Source organism: Myotis yumanensis, unplaced genomic scaffold (assembly GCF_028538775.1).
Source record: "Myotis yumanensis isolate MYYU_CA2020_CCGP unplaced genomic scaffold, mMyoYum1.0.hap1 SCAF_8, whole genome shotgun sequence".
Classification (NCBI taxonomy): Eukaryota; Metazoa; Chordata; class Mammalia; order Chiroptera; family Vespertilionidae; genus Myotis; species Myotis yumanensis.
Genome location: NW_027223759.1, coordinates 2643684 through 2667098, shown reverse-complemented (window position 1 = coordinate 2667098; position 23415 = coordinate 2643684). Strand labels below are relative to the sequence as shown.

Genomic DNA, 23415 nt, shown 5'->3' with positions numbered 1-23415 from the left:
GGCGATGGACGTTCACAATGAACTTGTCCTTGGGTGTCTGAGGCACAGATTCCTAGCACGCGGAGTGCCCTGCTCTGACCTTCCTTACACGTCGGTAAAAGCTCCTCTGTCAGTCACCTCACTCCTGCCCCTTCCCGGATGCGCACCATACCTTAAGGAAGGGAGTCCCACTTTTTGCTGCATTCTAAATTCCTTCAAGAACGCCGGGTTAATACTGGCATCTCTGCTGATGCTGTTTATTATTCGAAGGAACTGATTCGGCTTATTCCTGCATTCGCTCAGCAGGATGCGGAAAGCAATCGCGTTGTAGGTCAGGTAGCCGAGGGCGCAGGAGCAGGCTGTGCGCACCTGCAGGAGGAAGACACAGTCCTTCAGCAGTGAGCTCTGCTCTTAAAGGGTCCACGCCAGCGCCCAGTAGATACTCATAGGACAGTCCCTGGAGCTAACGCCAGCAAATGCGCGTGCCAACCGATGGCAGCAACAGCCATGCTTTTATTTATTTGTTTTTATTTACTTATTTACTTTTATTGATTTCAGAGAGGAAGGGAGAGGGAGAGGGAGATAGAAACATCCATGATGAGAGAGAATCATGGATCAGCTGCCTCCTGCACGCCCCACACTGGGGATCAAGCCCACAACCCAGGCATGTGCCCTTGACCGGAATTGAAACAGGGACCCTTCAGTCCACAGGCTGACGCTCTATCCACTAAGCCAAACCAGCTAGGGCTGACAGCCAGGTTTTTATTATTTTTTAAAATAATTATTTCTTGTTGAAAGTATTACATATGTCCCCTTTTTTTTCTCCCATTGACCCCCTCCAGACCCCACCCCCACCCCCAACCCCCGGCCCACCGGCCCGGCCCTCACTGCCCCATTATCTGTATCCATAGTCACAGCCAGGCTTGAGAGGGGTGTCAACTGCCATTGGTTTCTAGTTGTTCTCAGTCCTGCCTGCATTTTAGAATCACCAGGAGGTTTTTGTTTTAAGCCCATCAACCGAATGGGGCTCGAGGGTGGAACCTGGCCTGTATGTTATTAAAGTGCCACAGAGGATTCTAACGTGCAGCCAGAGGCAGGGCCCTGGGGGCTGAACGAAGGCAGTAGCCTTCAGTCTTGCTGGTGCATCGCTGTCACCTGGATAGCTACGAACATGACTCAGCCTGGGGTCCACCCCCAAAACCGATTTTATTATCTTGGGGTACAGCCTAGACATTACGATTTTTCAAAACTGCTTAGGTGACTGTCATAGGAAACCAGGTAAGAGCCTACAGCATAAAAGTAGGTTAAAATTAATGCACTTGGGCCCTGGCCAGTTTGGCTTAGTGGTTGGAGCATCAGCCTGTGGACTGGAGGGTCACGGGTTTGATTCCGGTCAAGGGCACATACTTCGGTCGCAGGCTCGATCCCACTTGTGGAGGCAACCAACCGATGTGTGTCTCTCACATTGATGTTTCTCTCTCTCAGTCTCTCCCTCTCCCTTCCACTCTCTCTAAAAAAAATCAATAGGAAAGAATATCCTCTAGTGAAGATTAACAACTAATAATAATAATAATAATGTGCTCGGGAAAGCAACTACATTTTCCTTTGGCAAAAACAAGCAAGAACAAGCATCAGGCTACAGGACACAGGAAAAGTCCTTTCTTTCCTGGAAGGAAGTAGTCCCCTCTGCCTGTGACCTTGAGATAATGAGGCTATGATTAATTATTAATCATAATGAATAAATATGATTAATTAACGTGTACTGCTGGGCAGTTCTTAGGAAAATCTGTTAGTGGTGGCATAAGAAATGTCATGGAGTAAACATGAACCCGGCCCTTGCTGGGTACCAGAAGCTGACACACTGGGCTTGCCATTGGCATCTGACTGCCCAGGCATCTTCCACGCCTGGACAGCGGTTCTCAGTACGTGGTCCCAGGGTCGCTTCGGCTCCTGGGAACTTGTTAGAAATAAATGCACATCCTGGGGCCTGCACGGAGGCATTGGATGGGAAACTCTGGGAATGGAGCCCAGCCATATGGCGTAACAGGTTCCCCTGGGTGCCCCCGTGCACCCCAATGTTGGAGAAACACTGCAGGGGAACACTCAGAGGCAAACCACCACTGGCCAGCCTCGCCTTCCTCACACACCCACCCTCATCTCGACCCCTGCTTGGCAGATGAGGAAAACTGTCCAATGGATTCCACTTTCATTCATTCCGGAGAATCACAGAGACGACAGTGAAGTCATGAAATGGTGTGGGATAGTGTATAAAGATTCTAATTACAAGTTCGATATCATCAGTGTACTCATTGGTGGATTGAATCTTAACTATCAAAGATAAAACAAGTTTTCCCATGTTGTAGGGACGGGAATTACGGGTGGCGGGTATAGTTCTAGAGAAACCATCTCAGGCTGTGTTAGGAACATGAACTGTTCTGTAACTCCGTCAACCTGTGGGGAAATCAGCCCACAGAGATGAGAGGGAGGCAAATTATAGTCTCAGAACATTCAGTTTTAGAATTACTTGGTGTTTGTTTGTTTTTAAATATATTTTTACTGATATCAGAGAGGAAGGGAGAGAAAGATAGAAGCATCAATGATGAGAGCGAATCATCAATCAGCTGCCTCCTGCACGCCCCACACTGGGGATGGAGCCCGCAATCCGGGCATGTGCCCTGACCCGGAATCGAACTGGGACCTTCTGGTTCATAGGCTGATGCTCAACCCCTGAGCCATGCCGGCTGGGCTAACATTACTTTTGATTTTACCTCTTCTTTTCCGGAGTACAGATGGTAGCAGAGCCGCTGGACTGTCCCTAATGAGGCGAACGCCGCTGGAATCCCAGCTCTGGAGTGAGCCAGGCTGGCTATTAAGTTCCCTACAAATTAAATGAGAAAAAGGCTTTGTGCTACGGATAAGCTGTGCTCTTGGTTACCTGCACATAATATTAAAAACATCTGAGTCATAAGACATGTCTGCTGATGAAGAAGTGCTGAGAAAAAGTATTTATATTTAGAATAAATTTTCCCCAAATTATGGTCTGGGTTCCTGTCACAAACAGTGCAAGTGAAGCAGGTTACGTGAGAGAGGGGACGCCTGAAAGTCCGAGGTTTTCTTCCCAGGACAGCACGTCGAGGTTCCTCTGCTGCCTTCACGTGGCCCATTTCAGCTAAAGAGCAAATACCTTATTTATTTATTTATTTATTTATTTATTCATTTACTAGAGGCCCAGCGCGAGAAATTGTGAGAGGAGGTGCCCCGCCTCCCGCCTCCCCTAACCCCGGGGCGCCGGGCCCGAGAGGTGCTCCAGCACCTCCTGCTGAGCGGTCCTTACAGCGTGAGGGCATGACGTTCATTTGCAAATGAGCTTTTTATTATTAAGATTTCTGGTAGTAGTTCCTCCATCAGGCTGTTATTCTGCTACTGTTCCATGTCATGTTGAGAGTGATATATGAAGTCAATGACTACTTATTGATCATCTGGGGAGTTGGATCTGGACTCGATACAGTCAGGTGGTTAGCATGGTGTTGAGACCGCTCTTGGGCCCCCTTGTCTTGCTGTACCACAAATCAGTGTAGGGAACTCTTCACTGTTAGCAAAACATGTGTCATTGGTCAAAAGGAAGCCAGACGCAGGGGCATCGGCACAAATCTGTCACTACTGTCAGTCAGTGTGTGCATGCTTTTATTGGTAGCTCAGAGTTGAATTCTCACTTTTTATTCTGGAAAAAAGAAGGAAGGGTTTGAAAACGTAGTTAAATTAAAAAAGGCCGTGTTCAGAGTTTCTGCTCCTCGTTGGGGTGCAGAATAGACGGGCATGTTCCCCTGTGGGCCCAGGCTTCCAGCTGCGTGACAGAGTGTCGGGCTGATTTCTTTACTTGTGCTCAGGTTACAGAAACGTGTTTGCGCAACTAGCTTTAGGCGGCTACAATTAGATGCTAGTCATTTCTTACCTGTCAAGACAATCGTGGTGGACTGAAGGGAATACAGACTATCAATCAGAATAGTAACTCCTCTTGAAGACAAAGTGATATGGTCCACATCTATGATGACTTTAGCTAATATAATAATCTACAAACAAAAAAGAAGCAAAGAATCATTGAGCATCTTCTACTCAGCCTCGCTGATTAAGCTTTTATTGATGCATTGATTTATTGATTTGGTACATCTCAGGGAGGTAAGAGGAGTAATTTGGCATGATTGACTAGAAGAGAAGCAAAAAAAAGAGGGGGGGGGGGGGAAGGGAGAGAAAAGGGAGAGAAGCAAGAGGCAGGAGTAGGAGTTAGAGTCCTTGGCCCTATCTGGTCATTTTAGTGACCATGGGAGGCCATAGTATTCTTTCTACAACGTTTGTAACTTTTATATCCTTGAAGTAGGGTTCATATGAAAAGCTTCTCACCCCAGCCGGTTTGGCTCAGTAGATAGAGCGTCAGCCCGGGAACTGAAGGGTCCTGGGTTCGATTCTGGTCAAGGGCATGCACGTTGGTTGCAGGCTAGATCCCTGGCTCCAGTTGGGACTTGTGCAGGAGGCAACCAACCAATGTGTCTCTCACACATTGATGTTTGTGTGTGTGTGTGTGTGTCTCCCCTCTCTCTAAAAAAAAATTCAATGGGAAAATATCCTTGGGTGAGGATTAACAAAAATAAAAATAAATAAATAAATAAATAACTTTAAAAAAAGAGAAAGAAAATACTTCTCCTAAAACTCATAGGGGGAAAAAGAAGAGGGAGAATAAGACAGAAGAACCCAGATATGTCTAGCTGTCACGGGTTGAAGCATGAGCGTGGTCAGCTAACGAATCTGCAGTAGAACTCTTGTGTTGAATGCCATGTTGCGCTATTTCCTTATCACACGCAGGTGACGAAAATACCTCTACCTGCCTATCCACCCAACAGCATTTTATAAACATCAGGTGGTATATAAAGGCAACACTTCCATTCTAACTTGTAAAGTTCCATATAAATGAAGAAATCCTCACAGGTAATGTGTTTTGTTTTTCTAATGATGTGAAAGGGGCTGGTGTGAAAACGACTGTGAATTTTACAAACCAGGAACCATTTTTCCAGGTCCAAACTTTTTTCTAATGTTTAAGTTTTCACTAACACGACGCCCATGGAAACGCCAACTCCAATGTCACACCTGAAATGCTGCCATCGCCTTCTCGGTTTCAATGGTTGATTCAAGAAAAGGTTCAAAGATGGACAGGGTCATTATTCCATTTTCCAAAATTAAATATTGTTGAAAGACATCATTGAAGGCAAAAAGGGTTAACGCATAGCCTGCTCTTAAGCGGATGTCCTAGAAACAGGAGAGACCTGCGTCATCTTTAGCCACTTCACTTACCATGTTATCCTGGTCAGAGGGTTTCATTCTCGCCTGTTAAAATATATTGCATTCTTACCTCTAGGAGTAAAATAGGACATTGATGTATTGGCGAGAATAGATAATAGTTACTCCGGAATGTTATTGAACAGAAAAAATAGAGGGTTAGGTTGTGGTACCAGGTAGAAGAAAAGAGGAAAAATTCATTTTTAAAGGGAATGTTAGATTACTGGTTATGCAACCGATTATCTAAATGGTAACAGGAAACTCTGTAATTTTATTTTCCCTCGACTATTTTGTTTTAACATTTTATTTCCAACACTTCAAAGTGGAGTTAATAAATCAAAACTTCCCTTGTACAACAGGCTATCTATCGCATGTTATGCATTGTGGGACGATTATCATCTCTTAAAATAGGCTCATTTGTAAAATTCTTTTGTATTGTATTCTAAAAGAGAAAATTTAAATAAAAGTGATTTACTTCTTAAAATCACATTTTAACATTTTAAGGCTAGGAAAAGAGCAAATAATAATTTTCCTTTACAGACCGTCTGCTTGCCAAGGATGAACAAGTATGGTAGGTTTTCCAGATAGGCCCAAAAGATAGAATCTTATGACTAAGCCTTATTTTTTTATATATATATATAATTTTTATTTCTTAAATTATTACAAAGAGTATTACATAGGTCTCCTTTTTTTCCCCCCCTTGACATTCCCCCGGCCCCTACCCACCGCCCCCTCCCCCGCCCCGTGTCTTGTGTCCATTGGTTAATCTTATATACTAAGCCTTATTTTTAACATTTTATTTGAACAGTATTAGAGAGAGAACAATTAATCTTATTGAGTTTTCTTCTGCCACTATGAGTTATCATATAAAAATGCCATATGTACATACTGAAAAATATTTACAGATAAGATTAGATGATCCCTGACATTTGATTTAAAAATAACACAGGGATGGTGAATAGGTAGATAGAGGAAACAAGATTGACCATGAGTTGTTTGAAATTTTTCATAATAAAAATTATAGACACACGTAGGCAAGAAGAAAGGTATTAGGTTCAGTCAAAGAATAGGGTCCAGTCCAGCCGACGTGGCTCAGTGGTTGGCATTGACCTATGAACCAGGTCACGGTTCGATTCCCAGTCAGGGCACATGCACGGGTTGCAGGCTCGAGCCCCCGTGTGGGCTGTGCAGGAGGCAGCTGATCAGTGATTCTCTCTCATCATTGATGTTTCTCTCTCTCTCCCTCTCCCTTCCTCTCTGAAATCAATAAAAAAATATATATTTTTTTAAAAAGGATAGGGTCCAGAGAGTGAAGCAGGTGGTTGGGAGGGAAGGGGAACAGAAGTGAAATGGGCAGGAGGAGAAAAGGGAGCAGAGAGCTGTCCCTGAGGAAGAGGGTGTGAGACGGACAGGTGGCAGGAAGAGTAGAGAGGGAGAAAGGCGGCTTGGAGAGGCAGACATGAATGCAGACTCCTCACCCTGTTATTCTCCAGGTCATTAAAGTCAACTGCATCTTTTGTGCACCACAGTGAAGTCCAATTACGTACTGAAAAAACTAATGCAGTGGCAGCTCTTCTTTCACCTTCCCAGATCTCTCAGAACGGAGAGAGGCGTGGTCAGCAATGTTCTTCTCTCACCGCCAAATGTACTGTAGGTCACAGAGGACCCGGAGTTTTTCTAGGGTGAGTGCTATTCACAGTGTGGCCCACGGGCCAGCGATAGTCCACGAAATGGTTGCAACAGAATTCCAGAAACTGAGAATAAGCATTTAAAAGACATGGGTCTTTCTTACAGTTAAATACCAGTGGAAGAAGGAGGGAATTAAAAAAATAATCACCATCAGGTCAATGCCACCGTAATCCTGTTGATCCGCGCATGCTAAAATCAATGAGCAAAATACAAGGCAAAATAGAACATTCGCATGGCCTCGGTGTGTCTCATCTCAAGATATGTCTTACATATAAAGGGGAAAACAGTAACTTCACAGACACCGCTCTGACCAAGTACCCCAAGTTCGCACTGCCAGTCAAAAGACACATCAGTGTCGTGTACCTGCTGGGAAGGTGAGTGAAGAAAACCGTGTCATTGCTACGGTGTCCTTGCCAAAATGCATCGCCTCAGTTTCATCATAAGAAAACATCAGAGGAGTCAAATTGAGGGGCAGGCCACGAAACAACGGGCCTGCACTTATCAAGATTGTCAAGATCAGGCAAGACGTGGAACCCTGAAATCCCAAGGCCTGCGCTTCACAGATGGCAGGAGACTAAAAAGACACGACGACGAGATGCGATGTGGAATCCCTGACTGGGTTCTGGGCCTGAAAGAGCACTTTGTGAGGAAATAGGCAACATTGAAATCAGGCCTGCAGATCGGTTCATAGTAACGTGTCAATGTTCATGTCCTGGTTGACATCAGGGAAACGGGATGAAGGGTATCCCAGGACACTCAGTATGGTTTTTGCAAATTTTTGGAAAGTCTAAAATTATTGCAAAATTTAAAGTTGTTTTTATATATAGTTAACAGGTCAGTGGGGAAAAGCTATTCCTTCATCACAAGTAGACTGAGAAGCACCATTCTAGAATATTGCAGAAGCAGCAGACCACAGAGGGTTGAAAGTTCATAAAATTGGGTCAAAGATTTGATGCATTCCGGGTAGAAGAGATCGGGTGATTTTTTTGTTTTGTTTTTGTTTTGGCTTGACCCAACACATAAAACTGCTACATTTCAAAAATGAAGTGTGCTAACTGTGAGAAATGTGGGACAGGATCACTCGACCAATACAAACTAAGGGCCTCCCAGAGAGATTTCCCATTTCTGAAGTAAGGCGCTTGAACACCGCCATGAAGACGACTTGGTAGTAATTTGAGGAGGTTGTCTCAAAACCTTCTTCTAAATGACCGCTGATATTTGTAAGGGGGTTACCTTATCCGGGCATGATGACCGCTGATATTTTGTAAGGGGATGACCTTATCCGGGCATGACGACCGCTGATATTTGTAAGGGGGTTACCTTATCCGGGCATGACGACCGCTGATATTTGTAAGGGGATGACCTTATCCTGGGCATGATGACCGCTGATATTTGTAAGGGGGTTACCTTATCCGGGCATGACGACCGCTGGTATTTGTAAGGGGATGACCTTATCCGGGCATGATGACCGCTGATATTTGTAAGGGGATGACCTTATCCTGGGCATGATGACCGCTGATATTTGTAAGGGGGTTACCTTATCCTGGGCGTGCAAAAGAAAGAGGACATCCGCATACTTGAACCCTTCATTTTCTTGCAATTCCTTCTGCAGCAATTTATTCCTCAGGACAATGCAGGCCAAGGAAAAGGCCACCTCCACCTGGACACGTGGATTTCAGAGGTTATTTTTCACTCACGACTGATCCACTGGCATTTTTTATCAGGCAGACATTGATACGGGATGTACTCATCCGAAGATACTGTAAAACCCATGGATCCCAGCTCTCTCACTGGCATTTACAACTTCTGGAGGGATGTCCCTTACGGGTTTCAAACAGCGGGGAAAAGGTCCTGTCACTGTGTGCTGGGCACAGGTGTATCCCTTCTTTATCTAAATTAAAAAAAATTTCTGGACATGATTCTCTCTCATCATTGATGCTTCTATCTCTCCCTCCCTTCCCCTTCCTCTCTGAAATCAATAAAAACATATTTTTAAAAATGAATTTCCTGGCAGGGGTTAAGCTGTTTTGAACTGCTTATCAGATACCGGCCTGTGCGTTGTAAGCCTTTCTGGACCGCCTGTGAGTTAAGCGGAGCCCACAGAGGAGCGCTGAGGGTTGGCCTCCATTTATGGGGTCATGATTTGAAGTCCTTTAGAGGATGTAGAGGAACCTGGGTACTGCGAGGATGCAGTGGTTACGCTTTTAGGAACTACACTCTGCATTCCTATGAAAAATGTTATGGGTTTGAAAAGCACAACTGTTGCAGAAGTATTTTGTTTACTATAGAATTTTATTTGCGGGAAAGTATTGAAGTGTATCTCTGTTCTGTTTTAACAAGTTTAAGAGCTCATTGAGAATCGATACTGAATTATAGGTAGGTGCCACTGATGTGAAAACGCTTTTGCCATGAAAACGCATGATTAAAAATAAAAAATGTACTTTACGTGGCATTTTCCATAGTCTTACGAAATGTATTGGTACTTTGAAAGTCGGTGTAGTTTTCACTATAATTCAAGCCAAAAACATCGCTAGCATGAGCTCCTTCCTTCTTTTCCCTAATCCAACTCCCATCTATAATAATAAAAGTATAATATGGTAATTAGACCAGACAGCTGAACGACCTTCTGGACGACCTTCTGGACAAAGCCGGGGCTGGGAGGGACGAGCCCCTTGCACGAATTTCGTGCATCGGGCCTCTAGTACAAACATAATCTCTTTCATAGCCAGAAAAGCCACATAACTTAAAACATCTTTTCAGGTAGCAAACACGTTCCTTAAAAGAAATAATGTGATGTTTACTTACATATTTTCCTCTTTGGTCATTTCTATTTTCTCATTTCCAATAGAGCCCATACCAAGTTTTGAAGAGAAAATGTGTTCTTGGTTGCTACCATTTCCTGCCTGGCCAACTATCGATGTCCTGGATTTGCAGAGCTTTAGGAAGGGGTTGGAGTAGATGTGCACGTCATCTCACTAAAGGCGCTCTGCTAGCGGCCAGTGGGGGAGTGGACGGCTCCTCCGCAGCTCGTAGTGCTAGTGCTACTTGGCAACGTTTACTTTGAGGAACAGAAGGCGGGGCTGTTTCGTGGGCGTAGCAACCACAGGATTCACTTAGAGTTAAGAAACTTTGCTACCTACAGCCCACATCCCTGGGACCCCCACCCAGTCTTTAGCAACCAGTGTCTGAGGACACAGGGATGAAAGGCTGGGAATCATCCCTGAGGAGGACACAGATGTTCCTGTTTTGAAGAAATATTTTAATAAAATGGACGATCTTTGTAGCAACTTTTTTTGTGTGAAACCTCTCGAGTTTTGTTTAGAAGTTTCATATCTGTATTGTACTCGTGAACTTGCAAATGATACCATTTAATCTTAAAATGTCCCGTTTATGTTACTTTTTACCGCGTGGGAAAGAGCCCCGACAGCCTCGCGCACCTTGATGCTCAGGGACGGGTGGCTCCTCAGCAGGTGGATCAGCACCGGGAAGGCGTTTTCCTCCACCATGAACTGCTGGCTGATGGGGTTGCTCGTGTGGGCGACACCTGGAAGACGCCACATCATGAGATGTTTTTCCATCTTGGCAAGGGCGGTGTGCTTGGCTGATGGAGCGCCCTGCACCACACGATTCGTCAGCTCTGCCCCCTCGGCCTGGGGGTGCGCGGAGCTGCGGCTGCGGGCTCTGGGCCCATTGGAAACAGAACCTCTAACGGTCCAGACGCGGGATCTCTGGGACCAGTGGGAGCGCACAGCTCTTCTCAGAGAAGGTGTGTGTGCTCGAGAGGAAACGGGATTCTCTCTGGGCCAGAGACGCACTCATGAGCTCCAAGCCAAGAGCCGGACACACCGAGTCACCCGGGAAAGGCGACTCTCACGGACACAGCGCGTGGCTCGTGCCGAGTTCCAAAGCCCCTTCCAACTCAGGCCACTGGGCACAGACTCCAGGGGTGCTGTCCCCCTCAGGGATCTAAACTTGTTGAAAAGCAAATAAACACAAGTGGATGTGTCCTCTTGTAAAAGAATATGATTAGTAAATGACAAAAGGGAATGCTATAGCGACACCGATTTAACCTGAATTAAGTTTTTAGAAGGCAAAGTGAAGTGGAAAATCTACTATTAGAAGTGGATACAATTTTCTAAGTCACAAAACAACAAAATTATAAATATTAGACTATCAAGGAACAATAATGGCTGCCATTTATTGAAGAATTATTACGTGCAAGGTACTTAAGCTTATGATGCTACAGTTTGATTTTATAAAAATGACTAGGGGAATATTCTGGTTGAAATCTCTAACCAGAGTGCAAGAACAGAACCTATGGAAGAAATTGAGCTTCACCCCTTGTCCTCAGTCAGGTCTTGGAGAATTAGAAGCGCAATATCTACATTAAACATGGCGGCGGGCTCTGGCAGTGGGCCGAGAGGAAGGGAAGCATCTCGATGGTCTGAACACCGAGCAGGGGTCACGCACCGATGCACATGGACCCCACGGCCCGGATGACGCTCAGGAGCGTGCCCTCCGCCAGCTTGCTGATCCTCAGCAGGCGCACCAGCGGCGCGATGCCGTTCCCCTCGCAGATCTGGTTCTGGTGCAGCCGGCTGTCCTTGCTCAGGGCGATGACTGCTTCGCCTCCTGGAAAAGAAAAGCAGGCAGCCCGGCCGGGGTGGCTCAGTGGTCGAGCATTGACCTATGAACCTGGAGGTCATGGTTTGATTCCTGGTCAGGGCACAGGCCGGGGTTGCAGGCTCGATCCCCAGTGTGGGGCGTGCAGGAGGCAGCCTATCCATGATTCTCTCTCATCACTGATATCTCTCTCTCTCCCTCTCCCTTCCTCTCTGAAATGAATACAAATATATTTAAAAAATACAAATGAATACAAATATATTTAAAATAGCCCAGCCAATGTAAGTCAGTGGTTGAGCACCGACATATGAACCAGGAGGTCACGGGTTTGATTCCCTGTCAGGGTACAGGCCCGGGTTGCAGGAGGCAGCCAACCAATGATTCTCTCTCATCATTGATGTTTCTCTCTCTCTCTCTCCTCCTTTCCTCTCTGAAATAAATAAAATCGATAAAAACATATTTAAAAAAATAAAATAAAATGAGAAAGCAGGCAGCACGCCGGAGCCCAGGGCTCACGGGTCAGAGCTGCGCCTGGAAGGCAACTCACCGACGTACTGCATCTTCGCCGACGGCGACAGGAGCATGTTGATGATGAAGTTGTACCCGATCTGCTCGGCCATGTACTTCTGCTGCTTCAGCGTTTGTCCCGCCAGGGCCCAGAGTGCCACGGCCCCTTGTTCCTTCACGCTGATTTCAAAGGCCTATTTAAGAGAAAATCCGTTCATTCAGTGAGCACGTGTTTACTACTGTAGGAATAGCCTGCTTTTATATATATATATATATATTTAAAATATATATATACTTTTATTGATTTCAGAGAGGAAGGCAGAGGGAGAGATAGAAACATCAATGAGAGTCATTGCATGGCCCCTTAGTGTGGATGGAGCCCACAACCCGGGCATGTGCCTTGACCAGGAATCGAACCATGACCTCCTGGTTCATAGGTCAATGCTCAATCACTGAGCTGTTTTAATATATTTTTTATTGATTTCAGAGAGGAAGGGAGAGGGAGAAAGAAACACCAATGATGAGAGAGAATCATGGATAGGCTGCCTCCTGCACGCCCCCACTGGGGATCAAGCCTGCAGCCCGGACATGTGCCCTGACTGGACATCGAACCGTGACCTCCTAGTTCATAGGTCGATGTCCAACCATTGAGCCAGGCCGGCAGGGCTGGAATACCCCTTTTTAGAAAAGGTTTATTCTAGAAGGGGTTTCAGTTTTCTTTGCGCTGAGCTAAAGTCAATAGTGAATACTGTGGCTACGGAAAAGGACACTGGGCCCCCCGTTCCTACCTTGAGGAGCTTGAGGAGGTATTTACTCAGGGAGTTTTCCAGAAACGCTCTCTGGATGGACGGGTTGTAGCTGGCCAGGGCCTCCACGGCCATGGCGCCCTTCACCTGCACGCTCAGCTGCTTCCCTTTGAACAGGGCCACCAGCGGCGGGATGACTCCCTCGGCCGCCAGCGAGTTCTGCACTTCCTTGTTGTCGCGGGCCACCTCCGCTATGGTGGCGGAGGCCACGGCCTTCAGCAAGTCTGCGGGGGAATTCAAGAGCCAGTCAGGTACGTCTCTTAAAAAGCAAGACTATGAAGACACAGCAGATTCGCTTCTCCTGTTGTAAAGTCAAATGTGGACAGTGTATACGGCCCGCCGGCGTGGCTTAGTGGTTGAGTGCCGACCTCTGAACCAGGAGGTCAGGGTTCGCTTCCCGGTCAGGGCACAGGCCCGGGTTGCAGGCTCCATCCCCAGTGGGGGGTGTGCAGGAGGTAGCCAATCCATGATTCTCTCTCATCATTGGTGTTTCTCTCTCTCTCTCTCTCTCTCTCTCCCTTCCTCTCTGAAATCAATAAAAATATATTAAAAATAACAATAATAATAATGCACAAATAGAGGCTCACCCGAGCTGGAGCTCAGGAAATTGATCAGATACTGGATGCCCTTGTGGTCCCTCACGGCTCGCTGGTTGCTCTCGTTGCCCATGCACAGGACCCGGATGCAGTTCATGACGTTCACCAGCACGTTCTCGATGTCCAGCTTCAGGAGGCTTATCAGCGTTGGGATCCCATTCTGAAGGAGAACAGCTCGCTTAATCCCAACGGCCTTCATCTGAGCGGCAGGCAGCCTTCACTGAGAGCCACATGTCTACAACCCGCTGCAGATGCGCCCCGTAAACACAGACGTCTACTGACATGGCACCCGGTGTGGCAGGGACCACAGTGCTGAGAGTAGTGTGGGCTATACTGTGAAGGTGAGTATTCTACAAACATATTATAGCTTCCTTCAGACCCAAATCAATCGAGGCTGCCAGTTCGCTGTAACAGTGAATAACATATCGAAAAAGTAGAGCAACTGCCGAAGACCCGTTGAATACAGAGCCCGTTTGGAAATCCCTGCCGCTGCAGGTGTGCTCATTACTGGCGATCGTATCTGCGCAACATAGATTGTTGTTTTTAAATGTGAACAGCATTTCCTAATTTTAAATGGAGGAAAGAAATCATGCAAGAGTACTGAAGAAGCCCTCGCCGGTTTGGCTCAGCGGATAGAGCGTCAGCCTGTGAACTGAAAGGTCTCAGGTTCGATTCCGGTTAAGGGCACAGGCCCGGGTTGTGGGCTCGATCCCCAGTGGGGGACTTGCAGGAGGCAGCCGATCCATGATTCTCTCTCATTATGGATGTTTCTATCTCTCTCTCCCTTTTCCTTCCTCTCTGAAATCAATAAATATATATATATTTTTAAAAAGAGTATTCAAGAAGATCAGACACAGGAAGGCAACCTCACTTCCAATAAAGCGAGGCAGCCTCTGCGATGTGAGCCATGATGCATGAGTAGGAGGTGTCCACGGGCGGAGAGCACCCCCACCACTGGCCACAGTCAGTGCGGGCAGAGGACAGGTGTCCACAGTGAGGGGCTCTGCCTTGAGGGGACCGGAGAAGGAACTCAGCTCTCTGTCCGGGACAACGGGGATGGGTGTGCGGTGCAGCAGGCCCTGTTCTAGCTGCTTCTCCATGAGGGAATGACTGGCCGTCAGAATGATGCTCCCCGACGGGCACTCACGTGTTTGGCGATGACCTCCTTGTTCTCGAGCTGCGCGATGTCGTACAGGATGACGGCGCAGCGCGAGTGCAGCTCGGGCTCCTCGGACACCAGCAGGTTGATGAGGACCGGGATGCCCCCGGCCTCCACGATGGCGTGCACCACGTTCGCGTGCGTGGAGATGTTGCTCAGCAGCCCCGCCGTCTTGCACAGTAGCTTCATCTTGGAGCCTTTTAACAGGTTGATTAAGGCGGGAATGGTGCCTGCAGCAGAGATTAGAAAAAGCATGGATTATTTTGTGACCACTTGTAGTCCATGGATCATAATAAGATTTAAATAATGCTTATGGCCCTGGCCGGGTTGGCTCAGTGGTTGAGCCTTGACTGGTGGACTGCAGGGTCCCGGGTGTGATTCCAGTCAAAGGCATATGCCTGGGTTTCGGGCTCAATCCCCAGTGTGGGGTGGGCAGGAGGCAACCGATCAATGATTCTCTCTCATCATTGATGCTTCTCTCTCTCTCTCTCCCTCTCCCTTCCTCTCTGAGATCAATAAAAACATATTTTAAAATAAATAAATAAATAAATAAGTTAATGGACATTGACATGTAAACAATTAGCAAATAACTCTATAACATACCGATACAGTTATTCCTGAAAACGACATGCATGCACTTTTCTCTCGTGTCTATAATGTAGAGGGCTCTCACTGTTCACACATTTAATGCTCACACAGCATGGGAACATACATTTCTTATTGGTAAACCTAAGCCAGTGATGGCGAACCTATGACACGCGTGTCAGAGGTGACACGCGAACTCATTTTTTTGGTTGATTTTTCTTTGTTAAATGGCATTTAAATATATAAAATAAATATCAAAAATATAAATCTTTGTTTTACTATGGTTGCAAAGATCAAAAAATTTCTATATGTGACACGGCACCAGAGTTAAGTGAGGGTTTTTCAAAATGCTGACACGCTGAGCTCAAAAGGTTCGCCATCACTGCCCTAAGCCATCTTTGAAACACTGAATTCTGGCATAAGATCATGGAGCTTTGAGCTGCTGTACAGGGGAGTATGTGTTGTTGATTGCACCCAGTGTGTGAGGCAGTGTCTGTGCAGGTGTGTGAGCACTGTATTATGTTTCACCCGTATTGTGACAAGCACCTGAAAAACAAAACTGAAGTAAAAGCAAGCTTAGCCTGAGTAAGGAGAACTGGCCCAGGAATCATGGGGCCTGGTGGAGACAGGAACTCGGGCTTTAGCTGGCGGCTTGTTATATCAGCTCTCTATGAAAGGAAACAGCACAGCCGCCCGCCCGGCATGACTCAGGGGTTGAGCATCGACCCATGAACCAGGAGGTCACTGTTTGATTCCCGGTCAGGGCACATGCCCGGGTTGTGGGCTCCATCCCCAGTGCGGGGCGTGCAGGAGGCAGCCGATCCATGATTCTCTCTCATCGTTGATGTTTCTATCTCTCTGTCTCTGAAATCAAAAGAAATATATATTTTTTAAAAAGAAAACAGCACATTACACCCCAAACACAAAATGCTGGCGAATATAATAGGCACAATTCGGGCTTTATTTATTTGCCTGAAATGTAATCTCCCCCGTGACTTGTTTATCTGTGGTTCACTTTTACACATGGAACGTTGGCACGCGTTTTTAGGAGCACATTTAGGGACTCCCCAGAGTAACTTTCTCACCCCCTCATTCGACAAATGTTTCTGAGCACCTCATGTACGTTCAATATTCACGTGAGAGTACTGGCCACCATTGGACAGCGCCGGCAGAACGGTCCCATCAATTTAGAAAGTTCTGTCGGACAGTGCTGTTCTCCAAACAGCCCCAGGAGGCGGGGCCCGTTTATTATCGAGGAAACGAGGCTCAGGGAGGGCAGGCAGCTACCCTACGAGGCTCAGGGAGGGCAGGCAGCTACCCTACGAGGCTCAGGGAGGGCAGGCAGCTACCCTACGTCTGCACTCAGAGCTGCCTGCCAGCCCAGGGCTGCCGCGGAGCCCGCAGAGGCGACTTCTCATTTAAAAGGCGTACCAGCCGAAACCGGTTTGGCTCAGTGGATAGAGCGTCAGCCTGCGGACTGAAGGGTCCCAGGTTCGATTCCGGTCAAGGGCATGTACCTGGGTTTCGGGCACATCCCCAGGGGGAGATGTGCAGGAGGCAGCTGATCGATGTTTCTCTCTCATCGATGTTTCTGACTCTCTATCCCTCTCCCTTCCTCTCTGTAAAAAAATCAATAAAATACATTTAAAAAATAAATAAATAAATAAATAAATAAAAATAAAAGGCGAACCATGTCAATACGGAACACAGATAATTTCTAAGCAAGAGCAGCAAATCCAAGCAGCAGTGTGGTAACTTCCTATCAACGCTAAACTTGCACGTTTTTAGAGAATGGGGATTTCTGTCGTTATTTGATCCTGTGCAGGGCCCACGGGAAAAAGGAAAATGGATCTTAAAGGGATCCACTGAATGGAATAGAGCCCCCGGCAAGACACGGCAGAAGCCAAAGCCGGTTCATCCACTGTCCTCACCTGCGTCCAGGATGCACCGCCAGTACTCCTCCTTGGCCAGGCAGATCACCTCCAAGGACATGACCGCCATCATCTTCCGCTTATAGCTCTCGCCCTGCAGCATTTCTGGCGGGAGCCACAGGAAACACGTGTTAGCGCTTTACAACAAGAAGGGCATGGGTGACTCTGCTTCTGCCGAGGCCGAGTGCAGCCCGGAATCGAGATCCCCCCATCACCATCATCGCCTCCATTCAAGTCCCTCTGCTGTGGCCTTCCGTGAGGCGCCGAACACATCACGTACCCCACGCTCTTTGAGGGAGAGGGACACAGAAACATCAACGAGGAGAGAGAATCATGGATCGGCTGCCTCCTGCACGCCCCACACTGGGGATGGAGCCCACAACCCGGGCCTGTGCCCTGACTGGGAATCGAACCGTGACCTCCTGGTTTAGAGGTCAACGCTCAACCACTGAGCCACACTGGCTGAGCAATAATTTTCTTATTTTATTTCACCTTCAGCTTAGTTTTCTTTGGACCTATTGGGAATCCCGCATCCCCTGCTTGGCCTGGGCACCGTTTCCATTCTGGACAGGCCTTCACTGTCATGTTTGACATCCCATGGGCTCTTCTCTTGGCTCAGCTCCAGGTCTCCTGCTTGTCGGGCAGCAGGCCCTGCTGAGCACCCTGGGGTCCTTGCTGGGGAGCCTGTGGAGGGGCCCGGCCGACGAGCACCCGAGTCCTGAGCCCAGGGAGGGTTTGGGGTGTGGGCCCGGGGTGCTCCGTGTTCCCACTGTGGGCCTGGCTTGGTCTCTCCCACCAGCCACAGCCTCAGGCTTGCCTACTAGTAAATATTTTATGTCTGCTGCATCCTTTCCTATTTCCTCTTGCATGCATGTTTGCTGCTGCTGGTGTTATTTTCATTTAACCTCCATGTGATTTTAGTGGGAAGGAGCAAAATTAGATGGGTCCATTCACTTGGCTTACTAAGCCTCACCTTTATAGTATTTCTGGATAGATTGAGTACAAATTTGGACAAAAATCACAAAACATTTATCAAATGGTGAGGGGAAATGTTACTGAACCTGTCTCTAAAATTAGGAATGAGGAATACATGGGAGGGAATCTTTTCCACTCAAACTTCAATTTCTTCCCTCTTTCCTTTACTTTTTTAATTTGCTTTTTTGATGGAGAAGAAGATGGTTGGACTTTGGGAGAAAATTGGCACATAAAAATAAATGTAATTGTGTAAAATGTAGTCTATTTGGGTTATTTATCTTTAATTAGAAATAAAGCTACTCTCACACACACAAAAATTCAGTTTGGTGCTATTTCTATTTCTGGTTTTAACCTAACATTTTTTATTTCATGATTTTTTATTTATGTATGCATGTATTTATATACTTAGGTGTTTATTTATTTTAATCCTCACCCAAGGATATTTTCCCTTGATTTTTAGAGAGAGTGGAAGAGAGAAGGAAAGACAGACAGAAACATTGATGTGAGAGAAACACATCAATTGTTTGCCTCCTGCACGTGCCCTGACCAGGGCCCGGGCTGGGGAGGAGCCTACAACCGAGGTACATGCCCTTGACCAGAGACAATCCCAGGACCCTTTGGTCCACAGGCTGATGCTCTATCCACTGAGCCAAACTGGCTAGGGCTTTCATGGTTTTTACATATTTAAAGTACAATGCATGTATTCCTGCATTTTATTTGCCCCATCTCAGAGTATCACTAATTAACCTGAATAATAGTCAGAACATCTATATATATAAAAGGCTAATATGCAAATTGTCCGCTCAGCAGTTCAACAGGAAGAGCGGGAGTTTGATCGTTCACTATGATGTACACTGACCACCAGGGGGTGGCGCGGAACATAGCAGGTGACCAGTGGTGGCGGCGGGGTGCTGAGGGAGCGAAGGAAGGAGGAGGCGGGGAGGCCAGGCCTAGGGACCCTACCCTGCACGGATTTCGTGCACCAGGCCTCTAGTTTTTTCATAAAGAGATTGTGTGTTCTCTACTCACCTACCAGAGTTTTCCAAACGGGGAGCTCGGGGAGGTGCAGCTCTATGATGTGCTTGAGCACCTCGGTGTGGAAGGTCAGCACGGAGAGGTGGATGATGTTGTTGCCCTTGGTGTCCGTCTTCCTCCAGTTGGCCCCCAGAGAGAACAGGTATTTGATGGTGTCCAGGGCTCCTGACGTGGCCGCGAGGAGCAGCGGCGTGCACTGGTTCCTGGAACCCAGGGGACATGGGATGTGACATCGTGACTGAGCACACACAGGAAGCCACGTCTCCTCTCTGTCACCCTCGCCAGATGGCGGTGGAGGAGGTCCGGCTCATTCCCCCAGCCTCTCTCCGGCCCGCGGGCGGGGCGAGCCGGCAGCACGGGGTGCACGTCTGCAAAGGCTCGAGGACTTACTCGGCCGTTGCCTCGGCTTCCAGCAGGCTCGGGTCCTTCCTGCAGAGGATCATGATGATGCAGATGTTGTCGTAGAAGGCGGCGAAGTGGATGGGCATCCAGCCCCGCTTCTCGGGCAGCGTGTAGTCGGCCTTGAAGCAGAGGAGGCAGGTGGTGGACTCCAGGGAGCAGGCCTGCGCGGCCAGGTGCAGCGGCGTCGGACCTGGGACGGACGGGCACTGCCTTCAGGAGTCCGCGCCCCAGCAGGCCCGGGAACAGGCCGAGCTGGTGCCCGGCCACAGAGCTCAGCCGCGGGCGGGACACAAGCTTCGAGAGAAGCACTGAGCACGTGACTGTAGGCAATTCTACACTGACTCACTTCACTCGGGCTGCCAGGCCGTTAGAAAGTAATACTTCCTTGAAAGTTAGCAATAAGCAACATTGAAAATATGAAGTAGTTGAAAAATTAAGTCAATGTGGTCAGTAGTTTCTGTGATAAAATAAGCTATTTCTTGTTATTTTTCATTTGCTTCCACAGGCCTCTCTGCCCCTAAGTCCAGTGGGTGTTTTTCAATTCTCATCTCACCTCTCAGGGTAAATGGACCACATCTTCCTCTCTAACTGGGCTCCTTTCCCCGGCTCCTGTGGCATCACCCCTCCCCTCTCCTCCCCCGCCGGCTGGTCCTGTGGGGCCTCCCCTGGGATGTGCCCATTGTCCTGACCTCGGATGGTTACGGTCACTAGGTGGCAGCACATCTAAGTACCATGAACTGGGCTTTGTCTGTTTAAGGTATAAAGCCGACTTTGGAATCTGATTTTCTAAAAGTAGGCAGAGGTGACTACAAATTTCACAGTTAAAAAACGGAACAAACAAACTGCTTGGAGTATGAATCACTAACCAGGGGGAGAAAAAGCTCACATTTCAAAGTGTCTATGAAACACCATCCTGTGACATTCTCCTGAGACGGAGCACTGTGGAGACTACAGGCCCTAAGACAAGTTTTAACATATGCAATAACGTTCTAAAATGCACCAAGCACTTCTGTCTTACCATTTCTTTCTTTTTTTCCGTCCGTTTTTGATGACTCTGTTTTAAAAGGAAACACACATGGGAATAGGATGATTAATATAGAGCAGTTTCCTAAATTAGCCAAAATAGACTCATATGGAGAAGGACAGAAAGACGGTGCTCGGACACAGGTGATGTGAGACCGGACTGGGTATAGCCTTGGGCCAAGCACCTGGGCATACTGTGGGCATCTGACATCTCGCTGCCCCTCCAGTGGTGGGTCAGACGCACCGTTGAAGCAGTTTTGTGCTGGTTAAGTAGTAGCAGACATTGCCAGCATTGCTCAACATGCTTCAATGTCTGCCCAGCCCGGCCAGTGTGGCTCAGTGGTTGAGCACCGACCTCTGAACCAGGAGGTCACAGTTCCATTCCCAGTCAAGGGCACAGGCCCGGGTTGCAGGCTCGATCCCCAGTGTGGGGCGTGCGGGAGGCAGCCAATCCATGATTCTCTCTTATCATCGATGTTACTATCTCTCTCTCTCCCTCTCCCTCCCTCTCTGAAATCATTAAAAATATATTTAAAAAGAACACTACCCAATTCTCAGCCAGTGGAAATTTAAGTAGTAACAGGATGAATGAGAGACTCTAATTTGCCAACTTTTTCTTTCACACCTAAAGGACTTAAAATATAACACATCTTTGAATAATAACTACCCGTTGCATTTAAATGTGACTGAATGTGTGCTCTTTTTTTTTTAATGAAGATTGAATATTTTAAGTGAGCAATAGAGGCATCTTAGCATCCAAGCACTTTAATTATAGTGACAGAGCACAGAACGTATCGGTAGTCAACAGGCTGAGGGCAGAGCGCTCTCCTTGGTGAGTGCAGATGGGACACAGCTTGCCGAGGCTGGCTGAAAGGGCGACCTGGGCAGCAACAATGCACCAGCCACTCCCAGGGCTTCCCCCACGGCTCCCTCGGCCACCTGCAGTTTCAACTTCCGTCATTTCCACTTCGGTTCAATATACTCCAAAGAATATGCAAGTATGGGGGTGTAGCTAGTAACCGGGGAAATTACTCTTCGAAGTTTACACAGGGGTAGCCTCCAAGGGGTCACTGATCCTAAAGCTATTATTCTAGAGGATGTCTGCTGTAATCGTAAGGCAAGTTCAGGTGGTGGGAGACACCGTCCGGGCGGGCGGAGAGCCCTGGCACAAGCAGTGGAGGTTCCGCCCGATCCCCGTTGCCCTCCTGCCCTCTGACCCCGGTAGGGAGCCGCTGTCCTTATGCCAGCGGTTTTCAAATGCTGCCCCGCACGCCTACATCCAGGCATTCCCTCAGCGAGGATTTCCCGAGCGCCCACCATGCCAGGCTTCCTTCTGGGCCCCGGGGCACCATGACCAACAAGTGAACCAAATTATTGCCCATTTACAGAGCTTACATTCAAGTCAGGGAGACAGGGCAGACCAATCACAGCAGGTAAGAGAGCAACACGTGATCCTCAGGCAACAAAAGGGGATCCCCTGGGAGAAACGGGTCAGGAACCTCAACTCCACTCTGGGCACCAATACCACATAGTAGTCTTGCTCTAAAATCCACACGCATTCTCTCTCTCTCTCTCTCTCTCTCTCTCTCTCTCTCTCTTTTAATATGTTATTGATTTTGAGAGTGAGAGGAAGGGAGAGGGAGGGAGAGAGAGAGAAACATCAATGATGAGAGAGAAACATCGATCGGCTGCCTCCTGCACGCCCCACACTGGGGAAGGAGCCTGCAACCCGGGCATGTGCCCTTGACTGGGAATCGAACCGTGACCTCCTGGTTCCTAGGTTAACACTCAACCACTGAGCCACGCCGTCTGGGCTCGACATGCACTCTTAATGCTGAATAAGGAGTAAGAAAAAGAGAGCCCGCTCAGCCCTTTTGTACGATTAACACGTGGCGGCACCTTGGCTGAACATGATGAAGCGCCGCTGGTTGACGTTGAAGTTGGCTTTGCACAGCTGGCAGATGATGGGCACGCGGTTGTGCAGGGCGGCGTGGTGGAAGATGGCGTAGCCCGCCTCGTCCGACACGTTGATCGTGGAGCTGGAGGTCTTGCGGCTGAACGTGTGGAAGACCGCGGACAGCCCTTTCTCCACCGCAGACTTCATGCCGAAGGGGATGCTCTGAGGACCATCAGCGAGGCCAGAGTTAGTTCCAGGACTACAAGGCAGCGAGCTATGTTCACCCTCACATACCTGTGCCCAGCGTCAGTGGAATTTCCACCAGGATCCTTGAGGAAAGTGCCTCATGGGCACCGATTAAAGTTGTTAGAGCTCTTAGAGAAATATCAAGAACCCGAAACCTTATTTTTGGGAAGTCCGCCTACACACTCCTCCCCCCCTTTTTTTTAGGGAGAGATTAGAGGTCTTTCTTCTTTAGAGGCGAGCAAAATGCGGTGGACAAACATCTTTCTGAAATACTTCAAAAGCAAAGGGAGAGCATTGGGTTCCTTCTCTCTGATTTAAGAATATCATTCTAATGCAGAAGTCTTGAAACTCAAAATCTACAGCAATAGAAACCTTAGAACAATAAAGATTATGAATACTAAAAAAAGAAAGAAAGAAATACAGTTAGAGTTCTCTGCTCTAGGTCTTAAAATGAAGAGGTAAAAATGTCACACTTTTTAAAAAATATATATTTTTATTGATTTCAGAGAGGAAGGGAGAGGGAGAGAAACATCAATGATGAGAGAGAATTATTGATCGGCTGCCTCCTGCATACCCCACACTGGGGATTGAGGCCACAACCCGGGCCAGTGCCCTGACCAGGAATCAAACCCTG

At 47.6% G+C, this 23415-nt stretch overlaps 1 protein-coding gene across 1 annotated transcript in view; it reads right to left on the bottom strand.

Moving 5' to 3' along the window:
* ANKAR (ankyrin and armadillo repeat containing) overlaps window positions 1–23415 on the bottom strand; it is a 37402-nt gene that overhangs the window by 4256 nt on the left and 9731 nt on the right. The window contains exons 6-20 of the mRNA XM_070423262.1: window positions 22538–22757; window positions 19604–19805; window positions 19208–19416; window positions 17204–17308; window positions 14676–14917; window positions 13520–13688; window positions 12915–13156; window positions 12167–12320; window positions 11467–11628; window positions 10434–10540; window positions 8534–8656; window positions 5119–5277; window positions 3932–4049; window positions 2748–2857; window positions 152–348 (exon numbers count right to left, since the gene is read on the bottom strand). Of these exons, the coding sequence (XP_070279363.1) occupies window positions 152–348; window positions 2748–2857; window positions 3932–4049; window positions 5119–5277; window positions 8534–8656; window positions 10434–10540; window positions 11467–11628; window positions 12167–12320; window positions 12915–13156; window positions 13520–13688; window positions 14676–14917; window positions 17204–17308; window positions 19208–19416; window positions 19604–19805; window positions 22538–22757 (2519 nt within the window). The remainder of the gene's footprint in view (window positions 1–151; window positions 349–2747; window positions 2858–3931; window positions 4050–5118; window positions 5278–8533; window positions 8657–10433; window positions 10541–11466; window positions 11629–12166; window positions 12321–12914; window positions 13157–13519; window positions 13689–14675; window positions 14918–17203; window positions 17309–19207; window positions 19417–19603; window positions 19806–22537; window positions 22758–23415) is intronic.